Below are 26,717 nucleotides of genomic sequence, written 5' to 3'. Positions count from 1 at the left end.
AAACATGGAAATTTGTTCCATATTTTTAGTTAAAGTTGTGACTTTTGAGAAGGTGAACAACTTATAGAGAAAGGCAGGAAAAAACAGTAGTCTTTTCATAGGAATTCTCTTGTTCTGTCTTGGTAACTGTGAATTCAACCTGTTTTAACACTTACCATTCATTAGCACTGAATGGCAGATTACACATACTCTAGCTTCCTTTCTATCCATGTATAACAGTTTACATTTCAGGCTACAGCAGGAAGCACAGAAAACCTGTAGGAATAAGAACATATTAAATTTATTTAGGGTAACAGTACAAAGAGAGCAAACCAATATTGACCAACACTGACAGGAAACCATATTACTACAACACTAAAAACTTCAAAGGAAAATGCAGTTGAGGAAGCTGGGCCCCAAGACTCAATTCAAAAGCAAGGGGCGACTGGGTGGCGCAGTCGGTTAAGCGTCCAACTTCAGCCAGGTCACGATCTCGCGGTCCGGGAGTTCGAGCCCCGCGTCAGGCTCTGGGCTGATGGCTCAGAGCCTGGAGCCTGTTTCCGATTCTGTGTCTCCCTCTCTCTCTGCCCCTCCCCCGTTCATGCTCTGTCTCTCTCTGTCCCAAAAATAAATAAACGTTGAAAAAAAAAATTCAAAAGCAAGAGTGAGATGACACGTCTGTCAGCAATAAGGAAAGTAAAAGTCTGGCTGAAAATAAAAACCTTACCCAAGATCACACAACAAATACACAGCAGGAGAAAAAAAAATGACTTGCCCTTAGGCAAAATTCCTATACACAATATCACATAACATGGGCATTTAAAGATAACTAACTACATCTGCTATCTTTGTTTGGAAAGGCAATATAGCAGGGTGAAATAAACAAACATTGGGAATTCCAAGTTTGAACTTCTGATTTTTATTCATCTTATAGATGGAATAATAATAATAATACCAGCTCTTTTTACTGGTTTGCTATGAAAGCTAGGAAAGCTCAAAGTATACAACTCAATCATAAAAATAAGCACAGCCCTTGGGATGCCTGGTTGGCTCAGTCAGTTGAGTGCCAAGCTCTTGATTTCAGCTCTGATTACCATCTCACAATTCACAGCTCCCATGTCGAGCTCTGCACTGGCAACATGGAGATTGCTTGGGATTTTCTCTCCTTCTCTCTCTGCCTCCTCCCTGCTTGTGGGTACATGAACTCCCTCTCCAAAATAAATAAATAGACTTAAAAAAAAATAAGCACAGCCCGCAGACAATCAAAAATTCATGAGGCCAATTTCCAGCACCTTATTTCCACCTTCCAGGGCTGGTTCTTGATAATTTTACTTTCTTGTCCCTTCCACATTAGACAACAAGAATCTCCCCAGCTCCCTGTTAAGATTTATTTTCTTGAGAAGTCATTAGTCATTTATCACAGAGAGCTTCATATGGGCAGAAAGCTGTTCCCAGTAAATTCTACTAATCCAGTTTTTAGAGTCAAGAAGTATCCATCTTACAAAGATGAATCAAGAGATGAGGTCAGACTAAAGACAAAGTGAGAGAGATCATCGCCTCTCTTACTAGGTATGATTAATATATCTAGCTACCATGATTAACAATTTACAGTTTTCAGAGGCTTTACATTCTCAAAGTAACTCTGCAACAAACAGAGTATAGGAAATAGATTATTTCTATCAGAAGAAACTTGAGTTTGGGTGGTTAAATGACTTGTTCAAGTCCACAGCAAACTGTATGAATACAAGCACTTTACATATACTATTTCATTTAACCTCTATGAATTCAGTCACTTACAATCAACAGAGTTGAATAAACAAATGTTAAGCAAAATCATTCAGCTGTACAGCTAGTAAGTTACATAGTAAGTCTCCAAAGGCTCTGTTCTTAACTACTATGTAATACTGCTACATACTAATTCATATATGGTATTTCATTTTGAGACCTGACTTTTCCTTTTTCCTCACCATGACTATATCTCATCAATTGCTAAATCCTGTTGGTTCTCCCTCTTAATCTCTCCCTCTCCATCATTACTGCTGCTGCCTTTATTCAGGCCTCTACTATCTGAGGCCTAGAAGATGATCATAATCAATTATCTGTCCTCCTAATCTTCAGATGTGTCTTTCCAATTCATCTTTCACACAAACAGTAAATGACAGAACTTTCTAAAACAGTAAATCTAATTATGTCAATCTTCTTAAAAACTTTCAATAACCTTTCTAATCAAGAGGTAAATCCAAGAAGCCATCATTCACTCATTTATGCTACAAATATTTGAGCCCTAACTATGTGCTGAGCAGCAGACTACCCTATTAGGTGTAGCAGTGAACAAAATAGATATGGCCCTGCCTTCATGAAATTCATAGTCTACAGAGGTTATTATCTAAAATTAAATAATTACACAAGTGAATAGAAAATTACTTGCTTCAAAAGAAGTACATAGTAAAATAAGATGTAATCTAGGCCTTACCTAGATTGACAGGGTCAAGAAAGGTTTTATTTAGGAAATGACATAGATAAAATATGAGGTAAAAGTTTTCTATGCGCAAAAGAGACAATAAGCAGAGGAAACAGAAAGTAGGTCCCATTAGGGGAAGAAAGCATGGCTCCATCAAGGAACTAAAAATAGTTAATATGGCTAAAGGCCCTTAGATTAAGGGAGGCATAGAATAAGCTGAGGCCAGACAAGACAAATATATGTTTCCACTCATGTGTGGAATCTAAGAAATGAAACAAATGAACAAAGAAACAAAAAAAACCAGACTCTTACATACAGAGAACTGGTGGCTGCCAGAGGGGAGGAGGTGAGTAGGGGGATGGGCGAAATAGGTAAAGGGGATTAAGAGACACAAACTTCCAGTTATAAAATAAATAAGTCACAGAGATGAAAAGTAGGGTATAGAGAGAATACAGTCATTAAGAGTAATGTACAGAATTATACAGATAAAAATACATTATACAAATAAAAATAACACTGTATATTAGTTATACTTCAATTAAAAAAAAAGAAGGCAGACCAAGCAAAGTTTGTACAGGTTGTATTAATAATTTGGGTTTTTGGGGCGCCTGGGTGGCTTAGTCGGTTGGGCGGCCGACTTCGGCTCAGGTCATGATCTCGCAGTCCGTGAGTTCGAGCCCCGCGTCGGGCTCTGTGCTGACAGCTCAGAGCCTGATGCCTGTTTCGGATTCTGTGTCTCCCTCTCTCTGACCCTCCCCCATTCATGCTCTGTCTCTCTCTCTATCTCAAAAATAAATAAATGTAAAAAAAAAAATTGTTTTTTAAATAAAAATAAAAAAAAATAATTTGGGTTTTTTTAATTTTTTTTAAATATTTACTTATTTTGGAGACAGAGAAAGACAGAGCATGAACGGGAGAGGGTCAGAGAGAGGGAGACACAGAATCCAAAGCAGGCTCCAGGCTCCGAGCTCTCAGCACAGAGCCTGACGCAGGGCTTGAACTCACAGACTGTGAGATCATGACCTGAGTCAAAGTTGGATGCTTAATTTTGTTTTTTTAATTAGAGCACTGGGAAACCACTTAAATGTTTTAATCAAAGGGGAATCAGTGAGGCCTACACTGGCTACAGTGTAGGGAAAAAATAATGGATTCGGAATTATTCAATATATAGAACTCAGTCTAATACACATTAGCAGAATGAAAGAAATAAACCCACATAATCATCTCAAAGCAGAAAAAGCATCTGACCAAATTCAACACGCTTTCATAATAAAAACATAATCAACATAAAACATAATAAAAACAGTCAAAAAACTAGAAATAGAAGGAAACTACCACAACATAATAAAAGCCATATACAAAAAAATCCATAGCAATAAATCTAACCAACGATGTAAAAGATCTGTATGCTGAAAACTATAGAAAGCTTATGAAGGTAACTGAAGAAGATATAAAGAAATGGAAAGACATTCCCTGCTCATGGATTGAAAGAATAAATATTGTCAAAATGTCAATACTACCCAAAGCTATCTACACATTCAATGCAATCCCAATCAAAATTGCACCAGCATTCTTCTTGAAACTAGAACAAGCAATCCTAAAATTCATATGGAACCACAAAAGGCCCCGAATAGCCAAAGGAATTTTGAAGAAGAAGACCAAAGCAGGAGGCATCACAATCCCAGACTTTAGCCTCTACTACAAAGCTGTCATCATCAAGACAGCATGGTATTGGCACAAAAACAGACACATAGACCAATGGAATAGAATAGAAACCCCAGAACTAGACCCGCAAACGTATGGCCAACTAATCTTTGACAAAGCAGGAAAGAACATCCAATGGAAAAAAGACAGACTCTTTAACAAATGGTGCTGGGAGAACTGGACAGCAACATGCAGAAGGTTGAGACTAGACCACTTTCTCACACCATTCACAAAAATAAACTCAAAATGGATAAAGGACCTGAATGTGAGACAGGAAACCATCAAAACCCTGGAGGAGAAAGCAGGAAAAGACCTCTCTGACCTCAGCTGTAGCAATCTCTTACTCGACACATCCTCAAAGGCAAGGGAATTAAAAGCAAAAATGAATTACTGGGACCTTATGAAGATAAAAAGCTTCTGCACACCAAAGGAAACAACCAACAAAACTAAAAGGCAACCAACGGAATGGGAAAAGATATTTGCAAATGGCATATCGGACAAAGGGCTAGTATCCAAAATCTATAAAGAGCTCACCAAACTCCACACCCGAAAAACAAAGAACCCAGTGAAGAAATGGGCAGAAAACATGAATAGACACTTCTTTAAACAAGACATCCGGATGGCCAACAGGCACATGAAAAGATGCTCAACGTCGCTCCTCATCAGGGAAATAATCAAAACCACACTCAGATATCACCTCACGCCAGTCAGAGTGGCCAAAATGAACAAATCAGGAGACTATAGATGCTGGAGAGGATGTGGAGAAATGGGAACCCTCTTGCACTGTTGGTGGGAATGCAAATTGGTGCAGCCGCTCTGGAAAGCAGTGTGGAGGTTCCTCAGAAAATTAAAAATAGACCTACCCTATGACCCAGCAATAGCACTGCTAGGAATTTACCCAAGGGATACAGGAGTACTGATGCACAGGGGCACTTGTACCCCAATGTTTATAGCAGCACTCTCAAAAATAGCCAAATTATGGAAAGAGCCTAAATGTCCATCAACTGATGAATGGATAAAGAAATTGTGGTTTATATACACAATGGAGTACTACAGGGCAATGAGAAAGAATGAAATATGGCCCTTTGTAGCAACGTGGATGGAAATGGAGAGTGTGCTGCTAAGTGAAATAAGCCATACAGAGAAAGACAGATACCATATGTTTTCACTCTTATGTGGATCCTGAGAAACTTAACAGAAACCCATGGGGGAGGGGTAGGAAAAAAAAAAAAGAGGTTAGAGTGGGAGAGAGCCAAAGCATAAGAGACTCTTAAAAACTGAGAACAAACTGAGGGTTGATGGGGGGTGGGGGGAAGGGGAGGGGTGATGGGTATTGAGGAGGGCACCTTTGGGGATGAGCACTGGGTGTTGTATGGAAACCAATTTGACAATAAATTTCATATATTGAAAAAAAATTTAAAAACAAAACAAAAAAACCAAAAAAATCCATAGCAAACATCATACAATGATGAAAGACTGAAAGCTTTTTCTCAAAGATTAGAAAAGGCAATGATGCCTGTTTTCACCTCTTCTACCTAACATAGGTACTGAGTTTCTAGCCACAATATCAGGCAAGAAAAAGAAATAAAAGGCATCTAAACTGAAGTAAAATTATCTTTGTTTGCAGATGATATTAAGTTATATACAGAAAACCCTAAATATTCCACACATAAAAACCATTAAAAAAACCATTAAAACTTAGAAATGAATTCAGTGAATCTGCAAGATACAAAGTCAACACACAAATATCAGTTAGCATTTCTTTCTATACACTAAAAATGAACAATCGGAAAAGGAAATTACAAAAACCCTCCATGTACAGTGACATCAAAAAGAATAAAATAACAGACTAGATAAAATATTTGTTATACATAATGAACAAAGGGCTAAGATCCATAACATATAAAAACCTTCAATGAACTAAAAAGAAAAATACAAAACCTCTAAAGAAAGTAAGCAAAGAACTCACACAGGTAAATTTACAGAAAAATAAAAGTCTAGTAAGTAAAATATAGTAAGTATCGGTTGTAACAAAATAAAAATTAAAAGAATGAGATTTTCTTTTTCTATTGTACAAATAATTTTTAAAAACTGGTATCCAATGGTGGTGAGGGTAAAGAGAAAAGAGGAACTTTCCCTCAAATCCTCCTGGTGGTAGTATAAATTGGTAGATTAATTTACCGGTATCTTAAAATTTTAACTGTTCATTCCCTTTGGCTTAGCACATTCAATTTGAAAGACTATCCTACAAAAAGAAAATCCAAATGTGCAATGAGATGTATACAAGAATTAGCTCTGTACCGTCATAATAGTCAAAAGTTATCAACAACCCAAATGTTCATCAGTAGAGGAATAATTAAACTGCAGTATGACCATTAAATGGAATGCGGTTAGCCTGGAAAAAGAATCAGAGAGTTCTAGATGTAGTTACTCACATGGAAAAGTAAAGTAAAATAGTCAAGTTGGAGGATAAGAATTGGATTGAAATAGGGCTTTTTTTCCCCCCTCTCTTTTTACCTTTATATAATTTTTTTAGGTGTTGGACTGGGATATTTTAATTTTGAGTAGAGCCTTTTCTGTATTCTAAAAAGAAAATAGAATTAAAAGGAGTATTAGTTGGTGCTTCAGGTTGAACTGTGTCTGCCTCAAATACATATATTTAAGTCTTAATCCTTAATACTTCAGAATATGACTCATTTGGAAACAGGGTCTTTATGGAGGTAATCAAATTAAAATGAGGTCATTAAGGTGAGAGCTCCTAATCCAATATGACTGGTAACCTAATAAAAGGGAAAATTTGGACATAGCATGTGGGAGAATACCATGTGAACATAAGATGGCCATCTACAAGCCAAGGAGAAAGACATGGAATAGATCTTCCATTACAACCTTCAGAAGGAACCAACCCTGTCACCACCTCAATCTCAGAATTCTAGCCTCTGGAATTGTGACACAATAAATTTTTATTGTTTAAACCACCAGTTAGTGGTACTCTGTTATGACAGTCCTAGCAAACTAACATAGTTGGGGACTTTCCAAAGTAAATGACTTGCTCCGGGTAAAAAAATCTCAAGTGAGAATTGAAAAAAAAACTCCAAAAAAACAAAAAACAAAGATATCTTTTTTTAAAAGCAAGCTAGGGGGCAGCATTATGCAGTTAAACAGAGGAATCTTACCCATCCTTCCCAATATGCCAACAATAGTGTGGAGGGGGGATCTTTTGTTTCCAAGGGAATTCAAGAAAGGCACAGAAGTTAGTTAGAAAAGTGGATGACTTGCCAAGAAACTACCTAGAATGGCAAGAAAATAGGAGTCAGGCAAAGAGAGGCATTTCTGTGGGATCACCCATGCCAGAGAACCACATGGGATCAAATGTAACATACACCACAAAACCAAAACCTGACAGTGCCTATGACTGACACAGACAGTGTACCACAACATAAAATAGAAGATTGACCTGGGAATGCTGGCTCTTGATCTCAAAAAGACAAAGACTATCCTGTAACAAGCTTCACAGGTCATTAGAATTAGTGCCCTAGAAAAGATAGGCAGAATCTAAGAGATTTGAACCAACTGAGAATAGGTTAATAATCCTGGATTTAAAATTACCGGGTAACACTCAATTTGCCTGAAAAGACCAAGATGAAGTTGTTTGCCATGAGTCAGGTTAGTCAGTGTTTCTCAACAAGGGCATCCTTGGCATTTAGCGTGGCCAATTCTTCACAGCACCATTCTGATTAACACAGGATGTTTAACACAGGACGTCCCAGATTATTAAACACCAGCAGCAACCCCAATCACTGTAACAAAAATATCCCACCCCACATTCCAAGCGTCATCTAAGTACGTTCTCCAGTTCTCGGAGCTAGAGGCTCAGAGTCAAAAAGTCAGTTCTAGAAATAGAGAATTACATATTTGCACATACAAACTTTACTACCAAAATATCATGCCATATACTTTTATTATCACAACTAACACAATCTACTGCAATCTACTGCATTTATTCAACTTATTCTCCATTTTCCTGAACTAGGATGTAAACTTCATGGAGTAAAGGACTAAAGTATTTCAATACTGATATCACAGTACCTGAAATAAAATAGGTACTTGCCAAATGTTTATTGCTTCCTTGATTACAAAAAAATCATTGCACAAATGAGCATATGAGAAAGAAACATTAATGTGGCCTTATCTGGGCAGGGCAATATCATACACAACTCAAATTTACATCTTCAACAATGACAAACACATTTTAAGCTGTTTATTAATGACAGTGACATCAACTGAGGTCAGTTCCTTTATTTTGTTGTTTATATATATTAAGGTTTATTCTTTGCAATGTAGCGTTTAACGTATTTTTTTTTCCTGAGGTAAAACTGAAACTAATTATGTAAGTTTCAGCTGTACAACATAATGACTCAGTATTTATATATATTGCAAAATGATCACAATAAAGTCTAGTTACAGAATTTTTCTTGTTATGACAACTTTTAAGATTTACTCTCTTAACAAATTTCAAATATGCAATACAGTATTATTAACTATAGTTGACACGCTGTGTATTACATCCCCAAGACTTACTTATTTTATACCTGGAGTCAGTACCTTCTGACTCTGTTCAGCCATTTTGCCATTTTACCCTCCACTTACCCTCACTCTTTCCCTGCCTCAGACAACCACTCATCTGTTTTAACTATGAGCTTAGGGTTTGGGGTTTTTGGTTTTCTTTTATTTTTAGGGTCTACATATAAGAGAGATCATATGGTATTTGTTTTTCTCTAACCATTTGTGTGTTTACATGTAATTTTCTTTAATATGGCACTTTTGGATTCCAATCTCAACTTTATCATTCATTCACTAGCCAAACGACTGAGAATAATTTGAACTCTGTGAGCTTACTTTATCCTCATATGTAAAAATGAAATGTTAATATTCTCCTTATAAGGCTTTTAAGAAGATAAAATGAGATAATACCTGTAAAATGAAGTACATAATAGGGACTGAGTGAATGATGGTGCCTTTCTTATTTCCCTTTCCTTTTCTTTTCAAACTTCCCACTCATGGCTTTCCACAGGACAAACCTTACTGCAAATTTATGAATAAGCTTTATACTCAAGTACCATTTGTGCCTATTTATACCCCCTTACAGTGTGAATAAAGGTCCTTTACAATTCTTAAAAATTCAAATCATCAGTGTTCACTTATTTCGTCCCCAAATTACAAAGTGGAAAATGTGATATGCTAGGTCTTCAAAAAGCACTATATTTATGACAAAAATAACTGCCTTGCAAAAACAAAAAACAGGAAAGTGCCTGTGACTGACCAATATCCACCTATTCATAAAGACCAATTCTCAAGTACAGAAGAGCTTGTAAAAATTCTCAAGTACAGAAGAGTACTATATCCTTGCTCATTAGCAAATACCAAAACCAGTGCAGTAAGAGCTACAGCAGTTCAGATTACAACTCTGCCTGTATCCAAACACCTGTTCCAACTTAACTATTATTAACTGAAAACAAAAATAATTATTAGGCATTTTAAGAGTATATCACAGGAAAGGCTACAAAAGGTCTCTAATTTAACCTTGCAACTTTATTTCTAACCAAGGCTATACAAACAGATACAACACCAGAATTATAAGAAAATAAATGCAACATAAAATCTTAAATGTGTTTGGAGCCACCAGACTCATTTCTTTTAACATATTATAAATTAGGGGTGCCTGAGTGGCTCGGTCAAAACTCTTGGTTTTGGCTCTGGTCATGATTTCACAGTTTTGTGAGTTCAAGCCCGTGCTGGACTCTGCGCTGGCAGCTGGGAGCCTACTTGGGATTCTCCCTCTCTCCTTCTTTCTCTGCCCCTCCCCTACTCATGCTGTCTTGGTCTCTCTCAAAGTAAATAAATAAGCTTTAAAAAAAAAAAAAATATATATATATATACACACATATATATGTGTGTGTGTGTGTGTGTATATATATATATATATATATATATATACACACACACACTATAAATTTTTTATATATCCTGTTATCTTTAAAAATTTTTTTAACGTTTATTTATTTTTGAGACAGAGAGAGACAGAGCATGAACGGGGGAGGGTCAGAGAGAGAGGGAGACACAGAATCTGAAACAGGCTCCAGGCTCTGAGCTGTCAGCACAGAGCCCGACGCGGGGCTCGAACTCACGGACCGTGAGATCATGACTTGAGCCGAAGTCGGCTGCCCAACTGACTGAGCCACCCAGGCGCCCCTATCCTGTTATCTTTTAAATAACACACATTGTCTGTTAAGTTTTACGTATAGGTTTATAAGTGCTAATCTGTAAAAGGCAAGCAATTAAACCATATTCCCCCTTTTTCTTTTTAATATTTTATTCATTTTTTGAGAGACAAAGAGAAACAGAGTGCAAGCAGGGGAGGGGCAGAGAGAGAGGAGGAGACAGAATCCAAAGCAGGCTCCAGGCTCTGAGCTGTCAGCACAGAGCCCAAAAAGGGGCTTAAACCCATGAACTGTGAGATCATCACCTGAGCCAAAGTCAGACAGAACCACTGAGCCACCCAGGCACCCCAAAACATATCCCTTCTTTTTAAACCATATTCTGGCCATTCTGCATTTTTAAAACTTTTTAGTACAGAAATTTTCAATCATATAAAAGTAGACATAACAGCATAACAAACCCTTAATTGCCAGTGCTCAGGTGAAACAATTATTAAAGTTAATCCTCACCTACTTCTCCCTTATTTAATCATTTAAAAATAAATCTCAGATACCATTTCACTTTTTTTTTTAATACCTTTATGTAGGCTCCACACTCAACCTGGGGCTTGAACTCACAACCCTGAGATCAAGAGTCCCATGCTCTACCAACTGAGCCAGCTAGGCACCCCAAATATCATTTCATCTTCAAATATTTCAGTATAAATCTCTGAAACACAGGGACTATTTTAACAGAACAGTACCATTATCACATCTTAAAATATTAATAATTTCTTAATATCAAATATCTGAATAATGTTAACATTTTTAGTAGACAAATTTTTAATAGACTATTTTTTTAGAGTAGTTTTAGGTTCACAACAAAATTAAGCAGAAGTTATAGGGCATTCCATATACCCCTGTCCCCACACATTACTAGCCTCTGCCATTATCAACATCTCGCATTGTATTCTAGTTTACTAAGGTGGAAGTCTAGACGATTGACTTTAGATCTTTCTTCTCTTATATCCAGTGCTGTATTATTATTGTATAACTTTTAATTTTGTTTAGCTTTTTAATGTTATGCTTGAAGCAGAAATCAAAGAGGTCTTTATACTATGATTAGTGAATGTCTCAAGTCTCTTTTATTATATAGGTTCTCCTTCAAAAATACCTTATTGAAAAAACTGAGTCATTTGTCCTATACTTTCCCACAATATGGATTTCACTGACTGCCTTCTTAGGTGGTGATGTTTAATGCATTTGTCTAACTCTGTATTTCCTATAAATTGATTGCTAGATCTAGAAATTGATCAGATTTGAATACAACTTCTCCTGGGAAGACTATTTCATAGACCCTGAATTATTTTTAATTGAATCAATATTAAGAACCCCTGTAGGAATTAAAAAGGAAAAAGAGAATTACCCAGAATTCCACCAATTAAAATTATGTTTTCAATTTTACATGTTCCCTTTTTGTACACATGTTTTTATGCCTAAGAATAACTTTTGTAATTATAAACAAAGCAAAACTATGAGTTTGCATTTTATCTTATTCATAGATCATCATAGGCATTTGCCATACTGCTTTATCATATTATATTTTTAATATCTTTTTTTGAGAGAGAGAGAGAGAGAAAGAGTCCCAAGCAGGCTCCACACTCAGCACAGAGCCTGACATGGGCTCAAACCCATAACTGTGGTATCATGAGCTGAGGTGAAATCAAGAGTTGCACGCTTAATCGACTGAGCCACTCAGGCACCCCATTATCATAATTATATTTAATGGCTGAGTCAAATGTATATATCATATTTAACTTATCATTATCCAGCTTTGGACAGAAATTATTTCTAATGTGCTTGCTATTTAAAGTAACACTAGGGTGGGGCGCCTGGGTGGCGCAGTCGGTTAAGCGTCCGACTTCAGCCAGGTCACGATCTCGCGGTCCGTGAGTTCGAGCCCCGCGTCGGGCTCTGGGCTGATGGCTCAGAGCCTGGAGCCTGTTTCCGATTCTGTGTCTCCCTCTCTCTCTGCCCCTCACCCGTTCATGCTCTGTCTCTCTCTGTCCCAAAAAATAAATAAATGTTGAAAAAAAAAATTTAAAGTAACACTAGGGGTGCCTGAGTGGCTCAGTCATTTGAGCATCCGACACTTGATTTTGGCCCAGGTCATGATCTCACGTTCATGGGACTGAGTCCCACACTGGGCTCCATGCTGACACTGGAGCCTGCTTAAGATATTCTCTCTCTCTCTCTCTCTCTCTCTCTCCCTCCCTCCCTCCCTCAGCTCCTCTCCCCTGGTGTCTCTCTCTAAAAAATAAATTTAAAAAATAAACAAGTAAAAAATAAAGTAACACTAAAATGAACATCTTTTTGTTTTATAGCTCTTGTTCTTTAGGAATTATCTTCCAAAGAAGGAATTATTGGCTCTAAGAATTGATATATATGGTATTTTAAATGTCTAAAAATGCTGATTTCAACTTAACATCAAATTGCAATGAGTATTATCAACATTTTCTATTTTTCATTACATAGGTATAAAATTCCTACCTCTTAATAGCCAATAAATTTAAATATTTCTCTACTGATTACTCATCCACTTAAGCCTCTCCTTTGCCTATTTATATAATGAAAATGTGATGGTTTTAACAGAAGACACTTTTGTCAGCTGACATTCTGTAACCAACAACCAACTTCTGATTTGTTCTGTCAAAGGAAGCGCTGATTTAAGACTGAATATCCTACTCTACCTTTTTCAAATAATTCTCTTCTGGCTTAAAGAAAATTGTGGCCAGGGTATCTGACTGGCTCAGTTGGTAGAGCATGCAACTCTTGATCTTGGGATCATGAGTTCGAGCATCACATTGGGTGCAGAAATTAATTAAAAAACAAAAACAAAAAACAAAAACTGCCACCAACCTAGATGAATAGACAAATTCCTACAAATATAAAACCTGCCATAACTGAATCAGGGAGAAATAGCAAATCCAAATATATCTATAACTAGTAAGGAGATTGAATCAGTAATCAAAAACCTTTCAACAAAGAAACGCTCCAAATAAAACGGCCTTGATTGGTAAATGTTACCAAACATTTAAACAACACCAATCCTTCTCAAACTCTTCCAAAAAGCTGAAAAGGAAGGAACACTCCCTAACTCATTTTATGAAGCCAGCATTACCCTAATACCAAAGCCAAACAAGGCAATACAAAAAAATTATAGACCAATATCCTTTATGAACATTGATGCAAAAAATACTCAATAAAATACTGGCAAACCAAATTTAACAGTACATTAAAAGGATTATGATCAAGGATGCAAGGATGGTTCAACATGGAAAAATCATGTAATATACCACATTAATAGAATGGAAAGAAATCCACATGATCAATGATACAGAAAAAGCATTAACAAAATCTAACATCTTTATGTGATAAAAACATGCAACACACTAAGAATAGAAGGAAACTACCTCAACATAAAAGGCTACATTTAAAAAACTCACAGCTAATATCATATGCAACGGTGAAAGACTAAAAGTTTTTCCTCTAAGATAGGAAAAATACAAGGATGTACAATTTTGACACTTATATTCAAGCTTAGTATTTGGAGTTTAGCCAGAGCAATTAGGAAAGGTAAACAAACAGGCATTCAGATTGGAAATGAAGAAAATTACCTCTGTTCACAGATGGCACGATCATATATGTAAAAAACACTAAAGATTCCACACACAAAATTGTAAAAACTAATACATTCAGCAAACTTGCAGGATGTAAAGTCAACCCACAAAAATCATTTGTATTTCTATACACTAATAATGAACAAGTTGAAAATGATATTAAGAAAATGATTCCATTTACAACAGCATCAAGAATAAAATATTTAGAAATTGGGGCACCTGGGTGGCTCAGTCAGTTAAGCATCCAACTTCGGCTCAGGTAACGATCTCATGGTCCATGAGTTCAAGCCCTGTGTCCGGCTCTGTGCTGACAGCTCAGAGCCTGGAGCCTGCTTGGGATTCTGTGTCTCCCCTCTCTCTCTGCCCCTCCCCCATTCACACACTCTGTCTCTCAAAACTGAATGTTAAAAAAAAATTAAAAATAAGTAAAAATAGAATACTTAGAAATGAACCTAGCCAAGGAGGTAAGAGCCTTATGCACTGAAAATAACAAAAGAATGCTGAAAAAAAAAATTTAAAGAAGATACAGGGCGCCTGGCTGGCTCAGTCGGTTGAACGTCTGACTTCAGTTCAGGTCATGATCTCACCGTTGGTGAGTTCCAGCCCTGCATCGGGCTCTGTGCTGACAGCTCAGAGCCTGGAGCCTGCTTCAAATTCTGTGTCTCCCTCTTTGTCTGTCCCTCCCCCGCTCATGCTCTGTCTCTCTGTCTCAAAAATAAATAAAAATTTTAAAAAAAGATATAAATACACTGAAAGACAATTCATGAATTGGAAAACATTATTGTTAAGATGTCCCTACTACCTAAAATTATCTACAGATTCAATGTTATCTCTGTCGTAACAATCTTCACAGAAATAGAAAAATCCATCCTTAAATTCATATGGAATATTTTTTTAAATTTAAATCCAAGTTAGTTAACATATAGTGTATCATATGGAATCTCCAAAATAGTCAAATGATCTTAACAAAGAACAAAGTTGGAAGATTCTCACTTCATGGTTTCAAAATTTACTACAAAGCTACAGTAACCAAAACAGTGTGATATTAGTATAAACACAGACATCAAGAACAATGGAATAAAACAGTGAGCCCAGAAATACAATCTAACATATATATACAGTCAAATGATTTTGACTTGGGTGCCAAGACAGTTCAATGGGCAAAGGATAGTGTTTTGAACAAATGGTGCTGAAGAAACTGGATATCTACATTCAAAAGAATGAAACTGGATCCTTACACCATATACAAAAATTAACTCAAAGTGGATCAAAAACCTAAATGCAAGGGCTAAAATTATAAAACTCTTAGAAGAAAGTATAGGGGGAAAGATCATGACATTTGGTTTGGCAATGATTTTTTCGATATGACACAAAAGGCACAGACAGCAGCAACAACAACAACAACAACAACAAACAGGTTGAACATCAAAATTTAAAACTTTGTTGCATCAAAGGCACTACCAACAGAGTAAAAAGAACTCATAAAGAAAATATTTCCAAATCAGATATCTGATAAAGGATCGATGCCCAGAATATATAGAGAACTCTACAACTCAACAACAAAAAAATACTTCATAAAGAAACTACAGCCAGGGCACGTGGGTGGCTCAGTTGATTAAGCAACTGACTCTTCATTTCAGCTCAGGCCTTGATTTCAGGGTCATGAGTTCAAACCCCACAATAGGCTCCACGCTGGGCATGGAGCCTACTTAAAAAAAAAACAAAACACTACAGCCAATTTTCCATAAAGACATAATTAAAATAAGAAGTTACAATTTAATGATAATCTACTACATACAGCGTTAGGTAACATTATTTATTACTTTTAAAACTGGTAATTCATTCAACAGATTTTTTTTAAGTTTATTTACTTATTTTGAGAGAGAGAGAGAGAGAGAGAGCACACAGCAGTGGAGGGACAGAGAAAAGGAGAGAATCCCAAGCAGGCTCTGCACTGTCAGCACAGAGCCCAACGCAGGGCTCGATTCCATGAACTGCGAGATCATAACTTGAGCCGAAACCAAGAGCCAGATGCTTAACCAACTGAGCCACCCTGGCACTCCCAACAGATCTTTATTATGTATTATCACCTTCATTCTACAGATGATCAAAGTACCTTGCCTGAGATCATGAGGAAGCTAGTTAATGGCTGTGAGTTATTCTAAATCTAGGTGTTGAGAAATATTGATCCTTTTGCTCTTTAAAATGCTCTTCACATATTTCAACAAACTTTCTCAGTGTGAGAAATTACTACTTCTCTGCTTCCCAAGGAGCACAACCAGTCGTCATGCTTTCACACCAGATGACAAAATAAACCTTGAGAAAATTGATCTCTGAAGTTATAAACCAACATATTATCTTTTTTAAAAAAAGATTAAAAAAATATTTTTGAGGGTGAGAGAGCAGCAAGGGCAAGAGGGGGGAGGGACAGAGAGAGAATCGCAAGCAACAAGCAGGCTTCACGCTGTCAGCACGTAGCCCGACATTGGGCTCGATCCCAGGAACCATGAAGTCATGACCTGAGCCAAAATCAAGAGTCAGATGTTCAACCAACTGAGCCATCCAGGCACCCCCAAACCAACAGGTTATCTTAATGTGCTTGTTACTCAGGGTTCTATGAAGGTTATTCTATATTCACTACCAAAATTCTCAAATGTTAAACAAACTGACTGTAACTCAAGTTATTTAAAAGTAAATTGTGGGGGCGCCTGGGTGGCGCAGTCGGTTAAGCGTCCGACTTCAGCCAGGTCACGATCTCGCGGTCCGTGAGTTCGAGCCCCGCGTCAGGCTGGGCTGATGGCTCAGAGCCTGGAGCCTGTTTCCGATTCTGTGTCTCCCTCTCTCTCTGCCCCTCCCCCGTTCATGCTCTGTCTCTCTCTGTCCCAAAAAAAATAAATAAACGTTGAAAAAAAAAATAAAAAAAAAAAAAAGTAAATTGTGAGTATTTAACATATAATTTTATTTAAAATAAGAAATTGCCATCGATTATAAGAAGTACCAGATATTTTCCAACTTTCTTTTTGAAATAAATATATTTGCTTCGAAAACATGGTATAAATACAGACATTCCTCTAAGAAATGCTGAGGAAACAATATAAAAAACCACCATAAAACCTATTGAATTATTTCATTTTTATCCTTTCAACTATATTTAAAGGAAAAGACCATGTGTTATATAGCTAAAAAAGCACTGATTGGTTCATAGTTCTACTATCTCAGTTTCTTCAACCGGAAAGTAGTAATAACACACTTTTCACATGGGTTTACTAGGAAAATGATACACAAATTACAGAGTATGTACTAAACAAACGTTTATCTACCTTCTGTTTCCCTCTTATCTGGCTGCCTAGGAGCTTTGCGGTCATAAGTCCACATGCTCCTAAAGTGGCCCTTACTAACTTAAGGACCTCAACTTTATGACTCCCTTATTCGGTTCCCCCCCACCCCCACCCCCCAGACCCTCTAAAACCACTGCATACTGCTTTGGAGTGTGGACTCTATAAGTCAAAGAGCCTAAGTTTGAATCCTAACTCCACTTACTGGCTGTGTGATTCTCAACAAGTTACTCAATTTTTGTAGGGCAATTTCATCACTTATAAAATGTGGATTATAACACTAGCTACTTCGAAGGTGTGTGTGTGTGTGTGTGTGTGTGTGTGTGTGTGTGTGTGTGTATTTTAAGTTTATTTATTTACTTTGAGGTAGGGAGGGGCAGAGAGAGAGGGAGAGAGAGAGCCCCAAGCAGGCTTCATGCTGTCAGTGCACAGCCAGATGTGGGGCTTGAACCCATGAACCGGAAGATCATGACCTGAGCCAAAATCAAGAGTCAGACACTTAACCAACTGAGACACCTAGGTGCCCCTAGGGTTTTATACATATTAAATAAGATACTGTAAGTAGCATTTAGAAAAGTGCCTGGCACACAGTAAACACTCAATAAATATTAGCCATCTCATTATCCTCACTACCACTACCACCACCATCATCATCATCATCTATCTGCTTCCCACCACAAAGCATTTGCAGCTTTGTAATTGTTACTTATTTCACATATTTAAGTTCTGTGATCTATGGAAACATGAGTGGTATGTTTAAATAGAGTAGCTCAGCCATTCTACTTTTTTCTTTCATCTCTTTGGTTAAAAATAGTACACTAAGCATTAAGTATATGCTTGCTAAATGCTTCAATGAAAGAACAAATAAAATGGAAATGGATAGACAGATGGCAACATAGACTAGCCCTACAGAACTTTTGTTACTTCTCCAATAATTGCTTGTATTGCAAAGATAATGCAACAAGCTCACAATGTCTCCAAAGACAAATACTGACCTTATCCCATGAAGTCAGGACTATACTAGCATAAAATGACTGAAAATTTGATACCTAGTTTCACAAGGCTATCAAAATTTCAATTCTCTAACTAGGTTTTACTTTCCCACTCCAAGGTAACTACCTCTCCCCTCTCAAACCCTCATCATCTATCCCTATTTCGTCTCTCTCTGTGTTTATATTTTCTTGTTTTTTAAGTTTATTTATTTTTGAGAGAGACAGAGACAGCCTGAGCAGGGGAGGGACACACAGAGAGAGGGAGAGAGAGAGAGAATCCTAAGCAAGCTTTGCACTGTCAGTACAGAGCCTGATGTGGGGCTTGAACCCATGAACCACGAGATCATGACCTAAGTTGAAACCAAAAGTCAGATGATTAACCTACTGAGCCACTCAGCTGCCCCGATGTTTATATTTTCTATATGAAGTATGAGCCATGCAGATGTAAATTTTTTTCATGCTCTCACCAATAAATCCATAAACCTATCTTCATCTGTCCCCATCTTCTCTTCCTCTCTCCTGTTGAAGACCAAACCCTAAACATGTCATAAATCTTATCCGTTTGGCCTTCTCAAGGATTTTTCTCTTCCTCTGATCCCTTTTCTTCTAAAACAACCTGTCTATAGAATCATTCATTACATTAAATACAATAGTAAATATCTCCTATCCTTTAAAAAAAAATTCATCTATAACCACCATCTTCACCTAGTAAGTGTTCCAATTTTTTTTTTCTGTTCTCCCTCACAGCAAAACTTCTTGAAAAAACCATCTCCACTTCCTTACTTCTCATTCCATATTCAACCCATTCCCCATTTTCAACCCATTCTGGCTTCTGTATCCACAGCTCTACCAAGTCTGCTTGTATCAGAGTCTGATGCAGACAAGTCCATTGGTCCCTTTCCTGTCCATATCTTATTTACCTCCCATCAGCACTTTATATAGGTGATAACCCCTTCCTCTGCCAAACTATTCTTCTTTTGAGTTTCAAGACACCACATTTTCTTGGTTTTCTGCCTAATTCTCTGGCCATGCATTCTCTGTCACTTGTATTAGGTCTTCCTCCTCTGCTTGACCTCAATGGCTCAGCCCTGGGCCCCTTTTCTTCCCTCTGTAAACTCTTCCCTAGGTAAGCTTATCCATTCCCATGGCTTCCCACTGTATTCTTCACATGACCTGCAGAACACTACATGAGCTATTCCCTGACTTCCTCTCCACACTCTTTTTATGGGACTCTTCCCTTACTATATTTTAACCATACTGGATTCCTTTCAATTTCTTATATAGGTGCCTTCCTACCTTGGCCCATGCTGTTCTCTCTTCCTGAAGCATTCTTGTCTCTGTACTTTGAATGGCTGACTCCTCAACTGTCATGTGTCATCTAAACGGTCATTTCTTGGGGCTCCTGGGTGGCTCAGTTGGTTAAGTGTCTGACATCAGCTCAGGTCATGGTCTCACAGTTCACGAGTATGAGCCCTGCACTGGGCTCTGTGCTGACAGCTCAGAGTCTGGAGCCTACTTCGGATTCTGTGTCTCCCTCTCTGCCCATCCCCTGCTCACCCTCTGTCTCTCTCTCTCTCAAAAATGAATAAACATAAAGAATAAAAAATAAACTGTCATTTTTCAGAGGACTTCCCAGATCCCCTTCCCCCTCCACCTTTTATATTATCCCTCCTTGTTCATTTCCTTCATAGTCCTTATCACAATTTGTAATTATACATTTGTTTGCTTTTGGTTATTCCCACTAATCTTTACATAAGGGTAGGGATCATAATGTCATTAGTGTAAATTCAGCACCCAGCATAGTGACAGACAAATAACAAGCACACAATATTTAAGTAAATTAATGATCTGGCACTCACTTATTCATTCATTAACAGACGTTTGTTGAACAATTTGTAAGTGACAGGTACTGTGGGGCCTAAATGCTGGGAATAAAAGATAAATCAGAATCAATAACATGATCCTTATAGTCCAATGAGAATGACAGAGACAGTACTGTGTGACAAATGCTATGACATGGGTGAGGTGGACTTTCAGCCAACACAATTTTTTGAAGAATGTGAATGGAAAATATTGCCCTAACTTCATTAGAAACCAAGTTTAATCCAAAAGGTTTTCCTGTTTTACCATGCTGGAATGGTTCAAATCACAATGTGAATAATAAGACAAGTTTTTAGGCAGAGTATGAGGAAAACTGAATTACCAAGGAATATTCTATTTTTAAAGTAGCCATTTCTTACTGTCCTATGTACTGGTTTCCATCAACAGGTAAGTAAATATGAAATCAGGAAAACAAACTTGTTTTGGGTTGAATTGTCCTTAAATAAGAGAAACACGTGAATAATTTAAAATATTTCTGGGGTGGGGTGCCTAGCTGGCTTAGTTGGTTAAGCGTCCAACTTTGGCTCAGGTCATGATCTCATGGTTCATGAGTTCAAGCCCTGTGTTGGGCTCTGTGCCAACAGCTCAGAGCCTGGAGCCTGCTTCAGATTCTGTGTGTGTCTCTCTCTCTCTCTCTGCCTGTCCCTGTTTGCACTGTGTCTTTCTCTCTCTCAAAAATAAACATTTAAAAAAAAATCTAAAAATAAATAAATAAAATATTTCTGGGGTACCTGGGGGTGCTGTCAGTTAAATGTCTAACTCTTGATTTCATTTCAGGTCATGATCCCAGGGTTTGGGATCAACAGGATTGTCAAGATCTGCACTGAGCATGGAACCTGCTTAAGATTCTCTCTCTCTCCCTCTGCCCCCTCCCTGGTTAACATTCTCTCCAAATGTCCATTGATGAATGGATAAAGAAGATGTGGTATATATATGCAATGGAATACTACTCAGCAATGAAAAAGAATGAAATCTTGCGATTTGCAACAACGTGGATGGAACTGGAGCGTATTAGGCTAAGCGAAATAAGTCAGTCAGAGAAAGATATCGTATGTTTTCACTCATATGTAGAACTTGAGAAACTTAACAGAAGACCATGTATGAAAGGAAGGGGAAAAAAATAGTTACAGAGAAGGAGGGAGGCAAACCGTAAGAGACTATTAAATACAGAGAACAAACTGCTGGTGCGGGAGAAGGGAAAATGGGTAATGGGCACTGAGGAGGGCACCTGCTGGGATGAGCACTGGGTGTTGTATGTAAGCGATAAACCACAGGACTCTACCCCAAAACGAAGAGCTCACTGTATATACTGTATGTTAGCCATCTTGACAATAAATTATATTTTAAAAAAATGTTTAGGGGTACCTGGGTGGCTCAGTCAACTAAGTGTCTGGCTCTAGATTTTGGCTCAGGTCATGATCCCATCGTTCATGGGTTCGAGCTCAGCGTCTGGCTCCATGCTGACAGTGCAGAGTCAGCTTGGGATTCTCTCTCTCTCCCTCTCTCTCTGCCCCTCCCTTGTTCATGCACACAGGTTCTCTCTCTCAAAATAAATAAATAAACTTTAAAAAAAGTTCTCATCCAAAAACTTGTAACTATGTATGGGAACAGATATTAACAACTTACAGTGGTGATCATTTCACAATATATGCAAATATTGAATCATTATCTTATACACCTGAAACTAACACCATGTTGTATGTCAATTATACCTCGAGTTTTTAAAAAAGACATGGAGGAAATGTAAATGCATATTACTAAGTGAAAGAAGCCAGTCTGAAAAGGTTACATAACTGTATGATCCCAATTATAAGACATTCTGGAAAAGGCAACAGGAACAGTAAAAAGATCAATGAGGGACGCCTGGGTGGCTCAGTCAGTTAAGATTCCAATTTTGGCTCAGGCCATGATCTTGAGATTCGTGGGTTCAAGCCCCGTGTCAGGCTCTATGCTGACAGCTTAGAGCCTTGAGCCTGCTTCGGACTCTGTGTCTCCCTCTCTCTCTCTGCCCCTCCCCTGCTCACACTCTGTCTCTGTCTCTCTCAAAAATAAATAAACATTAAAAAATAAAATTAAAAAAAAAACCAAAACCCAGATCAGTGATTGCTGGCAGTTCCGATGGCAGGAAGGAAGGCACGCACAAGTGGGGCACAAGGGATTTTTAGGATAGTATAATTACTCTATAGGATACTATAATAGGACACATGTTATGCATTTATCAAAACCCACAGAACTGTACAACACAAAGAGTGAAGCCTAAAGTAAACCACAGCATATATTTCTTTTATAGGACTTTAGTTAATAACAACGTATTGACATTGGTTCATCAATTTTAACAAATGTACCGCGCTAGTGGCAAGATGCTAATAATAGGGTCAACTACGCGCTAGTGGCAAGATGCTAATAATGGGGTCAACTACAGGTATGTGAGAACTCTGTACTTTCTGTTCAATTTCTCTACTCTAAAAAAATAGTCTATTTGGGTTTTTTTGTTGTTGGTCGTTTTTTTTTTTTTTTAAGTTTATTCATTTTGAGAGAGGGAGAGTGCAAAGAGCAGGGGAGGGGAAGAGAGAGAGGGAGAGAGAAAATCCCAACAGGATCTGCATTGCTAGCACAGAGCCCAGTGCAGGGCTTGATCTCACAAATCGCGAGATCATGACCTGAGCCAAAATTAGAGCTGGACACTCAACTAACTGAGCCACCCAGGTGCCCCTGTCTATTTGTTTTTTTAAGTGGGTATGTCTAGTAAGCTAAGCTAGGGACTAGGGATATGTAGAAGTAGACAGAAGATTGCCAACATAAATATTACTTTTTTTTAAGGTTTACTTATTCATGCTGAGAGAGAGAGAGAGAGAGATGGGGGGAGGGGCAGAGAGAAAGGGAAAGAGAGAGAATCCCAAGCAGGCTCTATACCATCAGCACAGAGTCCAACACAGGGCTCCATCTCACAAACCATGAGACCATGACCTGAGCCAAAATCAAAAGTCAGATGCTCAACTGACTGAGCTACCCAGGCACCCCAATATTATCTTATTTTATTTTTTTATTTTAAAGTAATATTAAAATACACTGTATTTTAACTACGTTGGGACTAAAACATTTTAAAAAGTGTGCCATGAACTGAGGAATAGGATTATTGATGCCTGGGTTCCAAAATAGGTAAAGTAAATCTAATATGAAATAAAAGAAATTTCTGCCCTTGTAGAGATGACAAAGCACACGGCACATCCTAGAGCTCTCAGAATGAAAACTTTTGTAATACCTGGATGAAGTCAATATTGACAAATGCCCTTGGAATCCTGCTAAAACATTACATAGGATATAATCAAATTTGGTATCAGGCAAGTTTGTCATAACTTGCATGCAACAGGCACTAGTCATTCAATTAAAAAGGTCTTAATTGAAGACAGTTTCTGTGACTTATTCTCATAGCATTATACAGAGAGACACTGTTATAAAGAGAGTCTTACATGCTTGAAATGATCAACATGTACTTTAACACTGGCACATAACAAGGTGACAAGGGAAAGATTCTCTTATTTAGCTGCCTTTTACAATATAACATTCATTTACAAATATTTAACATTTCTGTAACCTCTATTTACAGTAAACAAAGTTGAAAATCTTCAATTCTGTCAAGATTCCTCGACCAAAGTCAGAGCATAAAATAACAGAGTGACAGCATAAATAGACATGATTTTGTGTATCTTGTCATCTTAGGTTATATACTGAAAAATGATTTTCCTATGATTAAAAAATAAGCAACATTGAGTGCCTGGGTGGCTCAGTCGGTTGAGCGTCCGACTTCAGCTCAGGTCATGATCTCACAGTCTGTGAGTTCGAGCCCCACGTCAGGCTCTGTGCTGACAGCTCAGAGCCTGGACCCTGCTTCAGATTCTATGTCTCCCTCTCTCTCTGCCCCTCCCCTACTCATGCTCTGTCTCTGTCTCAAAAATAAATAAAAACATTAAAAAAATTTTTTTTTTTAAATAAACAACATCAAATTTTTTCATGCTCTGGAATAATATTCTTTTACCCCAGATAGAATCATAACATTGTAACTCTTCCCTAATATTTCAGGTGAGTGTAATTGTTAACTTCTAAAAAATTATTTTTAAAAATGGTTTTATTCAGTATTAAATTTGAATAGTTATTTTAAATGATATTTTAATTCTTTAAAGTATATTTTCACTTAAACTAAAAATATGGTATAATGACATAAATATCAAAATATTATATAGTTCTGTTACATATCTTTATAGATAAAATTACTCCACAGGGTGCCTGGGTGGCTCAGTTGGCATCTGACTCTTGATTTCGGCTCAGGTCATGATCTCCAGTTTATGGGTTTGAGCCCCACTGCCAGTGCAAAGCCTGCTTGGGATTCTCCCTCTCTCTCCTTTTCTCTGCTCCTCCCCTACTCACATGCTCTCTCTCTCAAAATAAATAAACTTTAAAAAATAAAATAAAATTACTCCTGACATTACTGATTACGTATTCAAATTAAAAGCAAAGCTAGATATTGACTGTATTTGCCATTTTATACATAAACATATGTATTATATAAATTATATAAACTTACAAAATATTTATATAATATACAAATATAAAATTATATAAAATGCTTTATAATTACATTTGTAAATACTCAATATATGTTAAGTATCCATAATCCCTAATCCCAAGTGTCTGAAACAGGGAAGCTTTTTAGAAGTATATTAAAAATTAATCTAGATCATTTTTCAATATGTCACTTTGACATTAGACATGTCATCAAGCTATTTTTTTTTTAAACTGTGATAAAGATCACATGTCCCTAAAGGGATCTTGAAGAAATTAGTATGAGAAATGAATCAAAAAGGAAACAGTAATTGCAAAAAAAAAAAATGCTCACTGTAGCACACTTAACTGACACTTTGACAAATAGCATTCCAGTCTAACAGAGATGACTTCCAGAAAAAACACACTTTCAGCACAGTATGCTTCAAAATGTTTAATGATGGACTCTTCCCACATAGTGACCTTAGCTAATCAGTATTTAGTAATAATTTTACAGAGATAAATCAATGCTAGCACAATCTTTCCATTTCCTTTTCTATTTTTTTTTTAAACACAGAAATTCATATAAGCTCTTTCAGAGCTGCAAGGAAACAGAAATAAAGTCTATGCAATCTCCTCCTTTTACAGAAGAGGAAACAGAAGCCCACAGCTCTTTCATACTCATTCCAGTATTCTTTTCCACATTATCTACATTACAGTTCTCTTCTCTGTTCCATCTATTCAAATCACTAATGCAATAAAAAATTGTCTACTCAAGTTATACTTTTAAAGTCAATTACAATGAAAAAAATAATTGTGAGTAAATTTGAATGGTATATAATACTGCCACCCTCCTCCTCGTCCAATGACTTGGTGCCCATATTGTTCTTTTTCTATTTTGTAGGTCAAGACCTGATAGGTAAAATCCTAAAATCCTGCTACTCTACCATCACCTGATAGCACCAATCACTCAGAATTTTTGTCTTCCTTATAAATTCAAATACTCAAATTCCCAGTCCTTTACTCCTGCCCCAAACTAAGTTAACTCAAAGACAATGACTTATATTTCTAGTAAGCAATTCAAGTACAGATAAATTTTGCTGCTGTGTCCAGTGTGGTAGAGCATCAGGCTTTGGAGTCCAACAGATTTGTCTTAAAATCAATGCACTCTCATTGTCAAACTCTGAGGATTTAGGCAAATTACTTAACCTTTCTGAGGTGCGTTTTTCTCACCTGTAATTATATCTCAGAGAATTGTAATATTAAACTAGATAAGCCTAGCATAAAGTAGAAGTATTCAAAATGTTATTCTAGGGGCGCCTGGGTGGCTCAGTCGGTTAAACGTTCGACATGGCTCAGGTCATGATCCCAGGGCTCATGAGTTCCAGCCGCACGTTGGGTTCTGTGCGGACAGCTCAAAGCCTAGAGCCTGCTTCAGATTCTGTGTCTCCCTCCCTCCCTCTCTGCCCCTCCCCTGCTCACACTCCATGTCTCTCTCTCTCTCAAAAATGTATAAACATCAAAAAAAAATTTTTTTTAATGTTACTCTATTTTCATCTTGTACATCATCTCAAACAAATACAAAATATCCAGGTAATAATTGCCAGTTAAACAGTTATACTTATAAAAAATATTTTTACGCCTGCTTCTGTTAAATAGTAAATAGAGCAGTCATTAACCAGCTGGCACCAAATAAATAATAATTGGACACATCAGTGATGATAAATGATAAAGTGTGACAAAGCCTTGAAAATGACCAAACAGAAGATAAACAGCTTTTTTTTCTTTTAGAAATTCTTCTTCACTTTAAAAACTCCTCTTTCCTTTACTCTTTTTTTTTTTTAAATGTTTATTTATTCTTGAGACAGAGAGAGACAGAGCATGAACAGGGGAGGGGCAGAGAGAGAGGGAAACACAGAATCTGAAACAGGTTCCAGGCTCTGAGCTGT

The 26,717-nt window shown here is 37.2% G+C and overlaps 1 protein-coding gene across 5 annotated transcripts in view; it reads right to left on the bottom strand.

Annotated features, from left to right (window-relative positions):
* The window catches only part of ZFYVE9 (zinc finger FYVE-type containing 9), a 142,075-nt gene that overhangs the window by 92,845 nt on the left and 22,513 nt on the right, over positions 1–26,717 (bottom strand). For all 5 annotated transcript variants that reach the window (XM_025935335.2, XM_086716979.1, XM_086716980.1 and 2 more), the window contains one exon: positions 156–255. In XM_025935335.2, coding sequence (XP_025791120.1) covers positions 156–255 — 100 coding nt within the window. The remainder of the gene's footprint in view (positions 1–155; positions 256–26,717) is intronic.

This window comes from Puma concolor, chromosome C1, assembly GCF_028749965.1.
Source record: "Puma concolor isolate L17-30 chromosome C1, mPumCon1.1.hap2, whole genome shotgun sequence".
NCBI classification, from domain to species: domain Eukaryota; kingdom Metazoa; phylum Chordata; class Mammalia; order Carnivora; family Felidae; genus Puma; species Puma concolor.
Note: the sequence above shows the minus strand (reverse complement) of the source record. Positions and strands in the feature narration are given on the sequence as shown.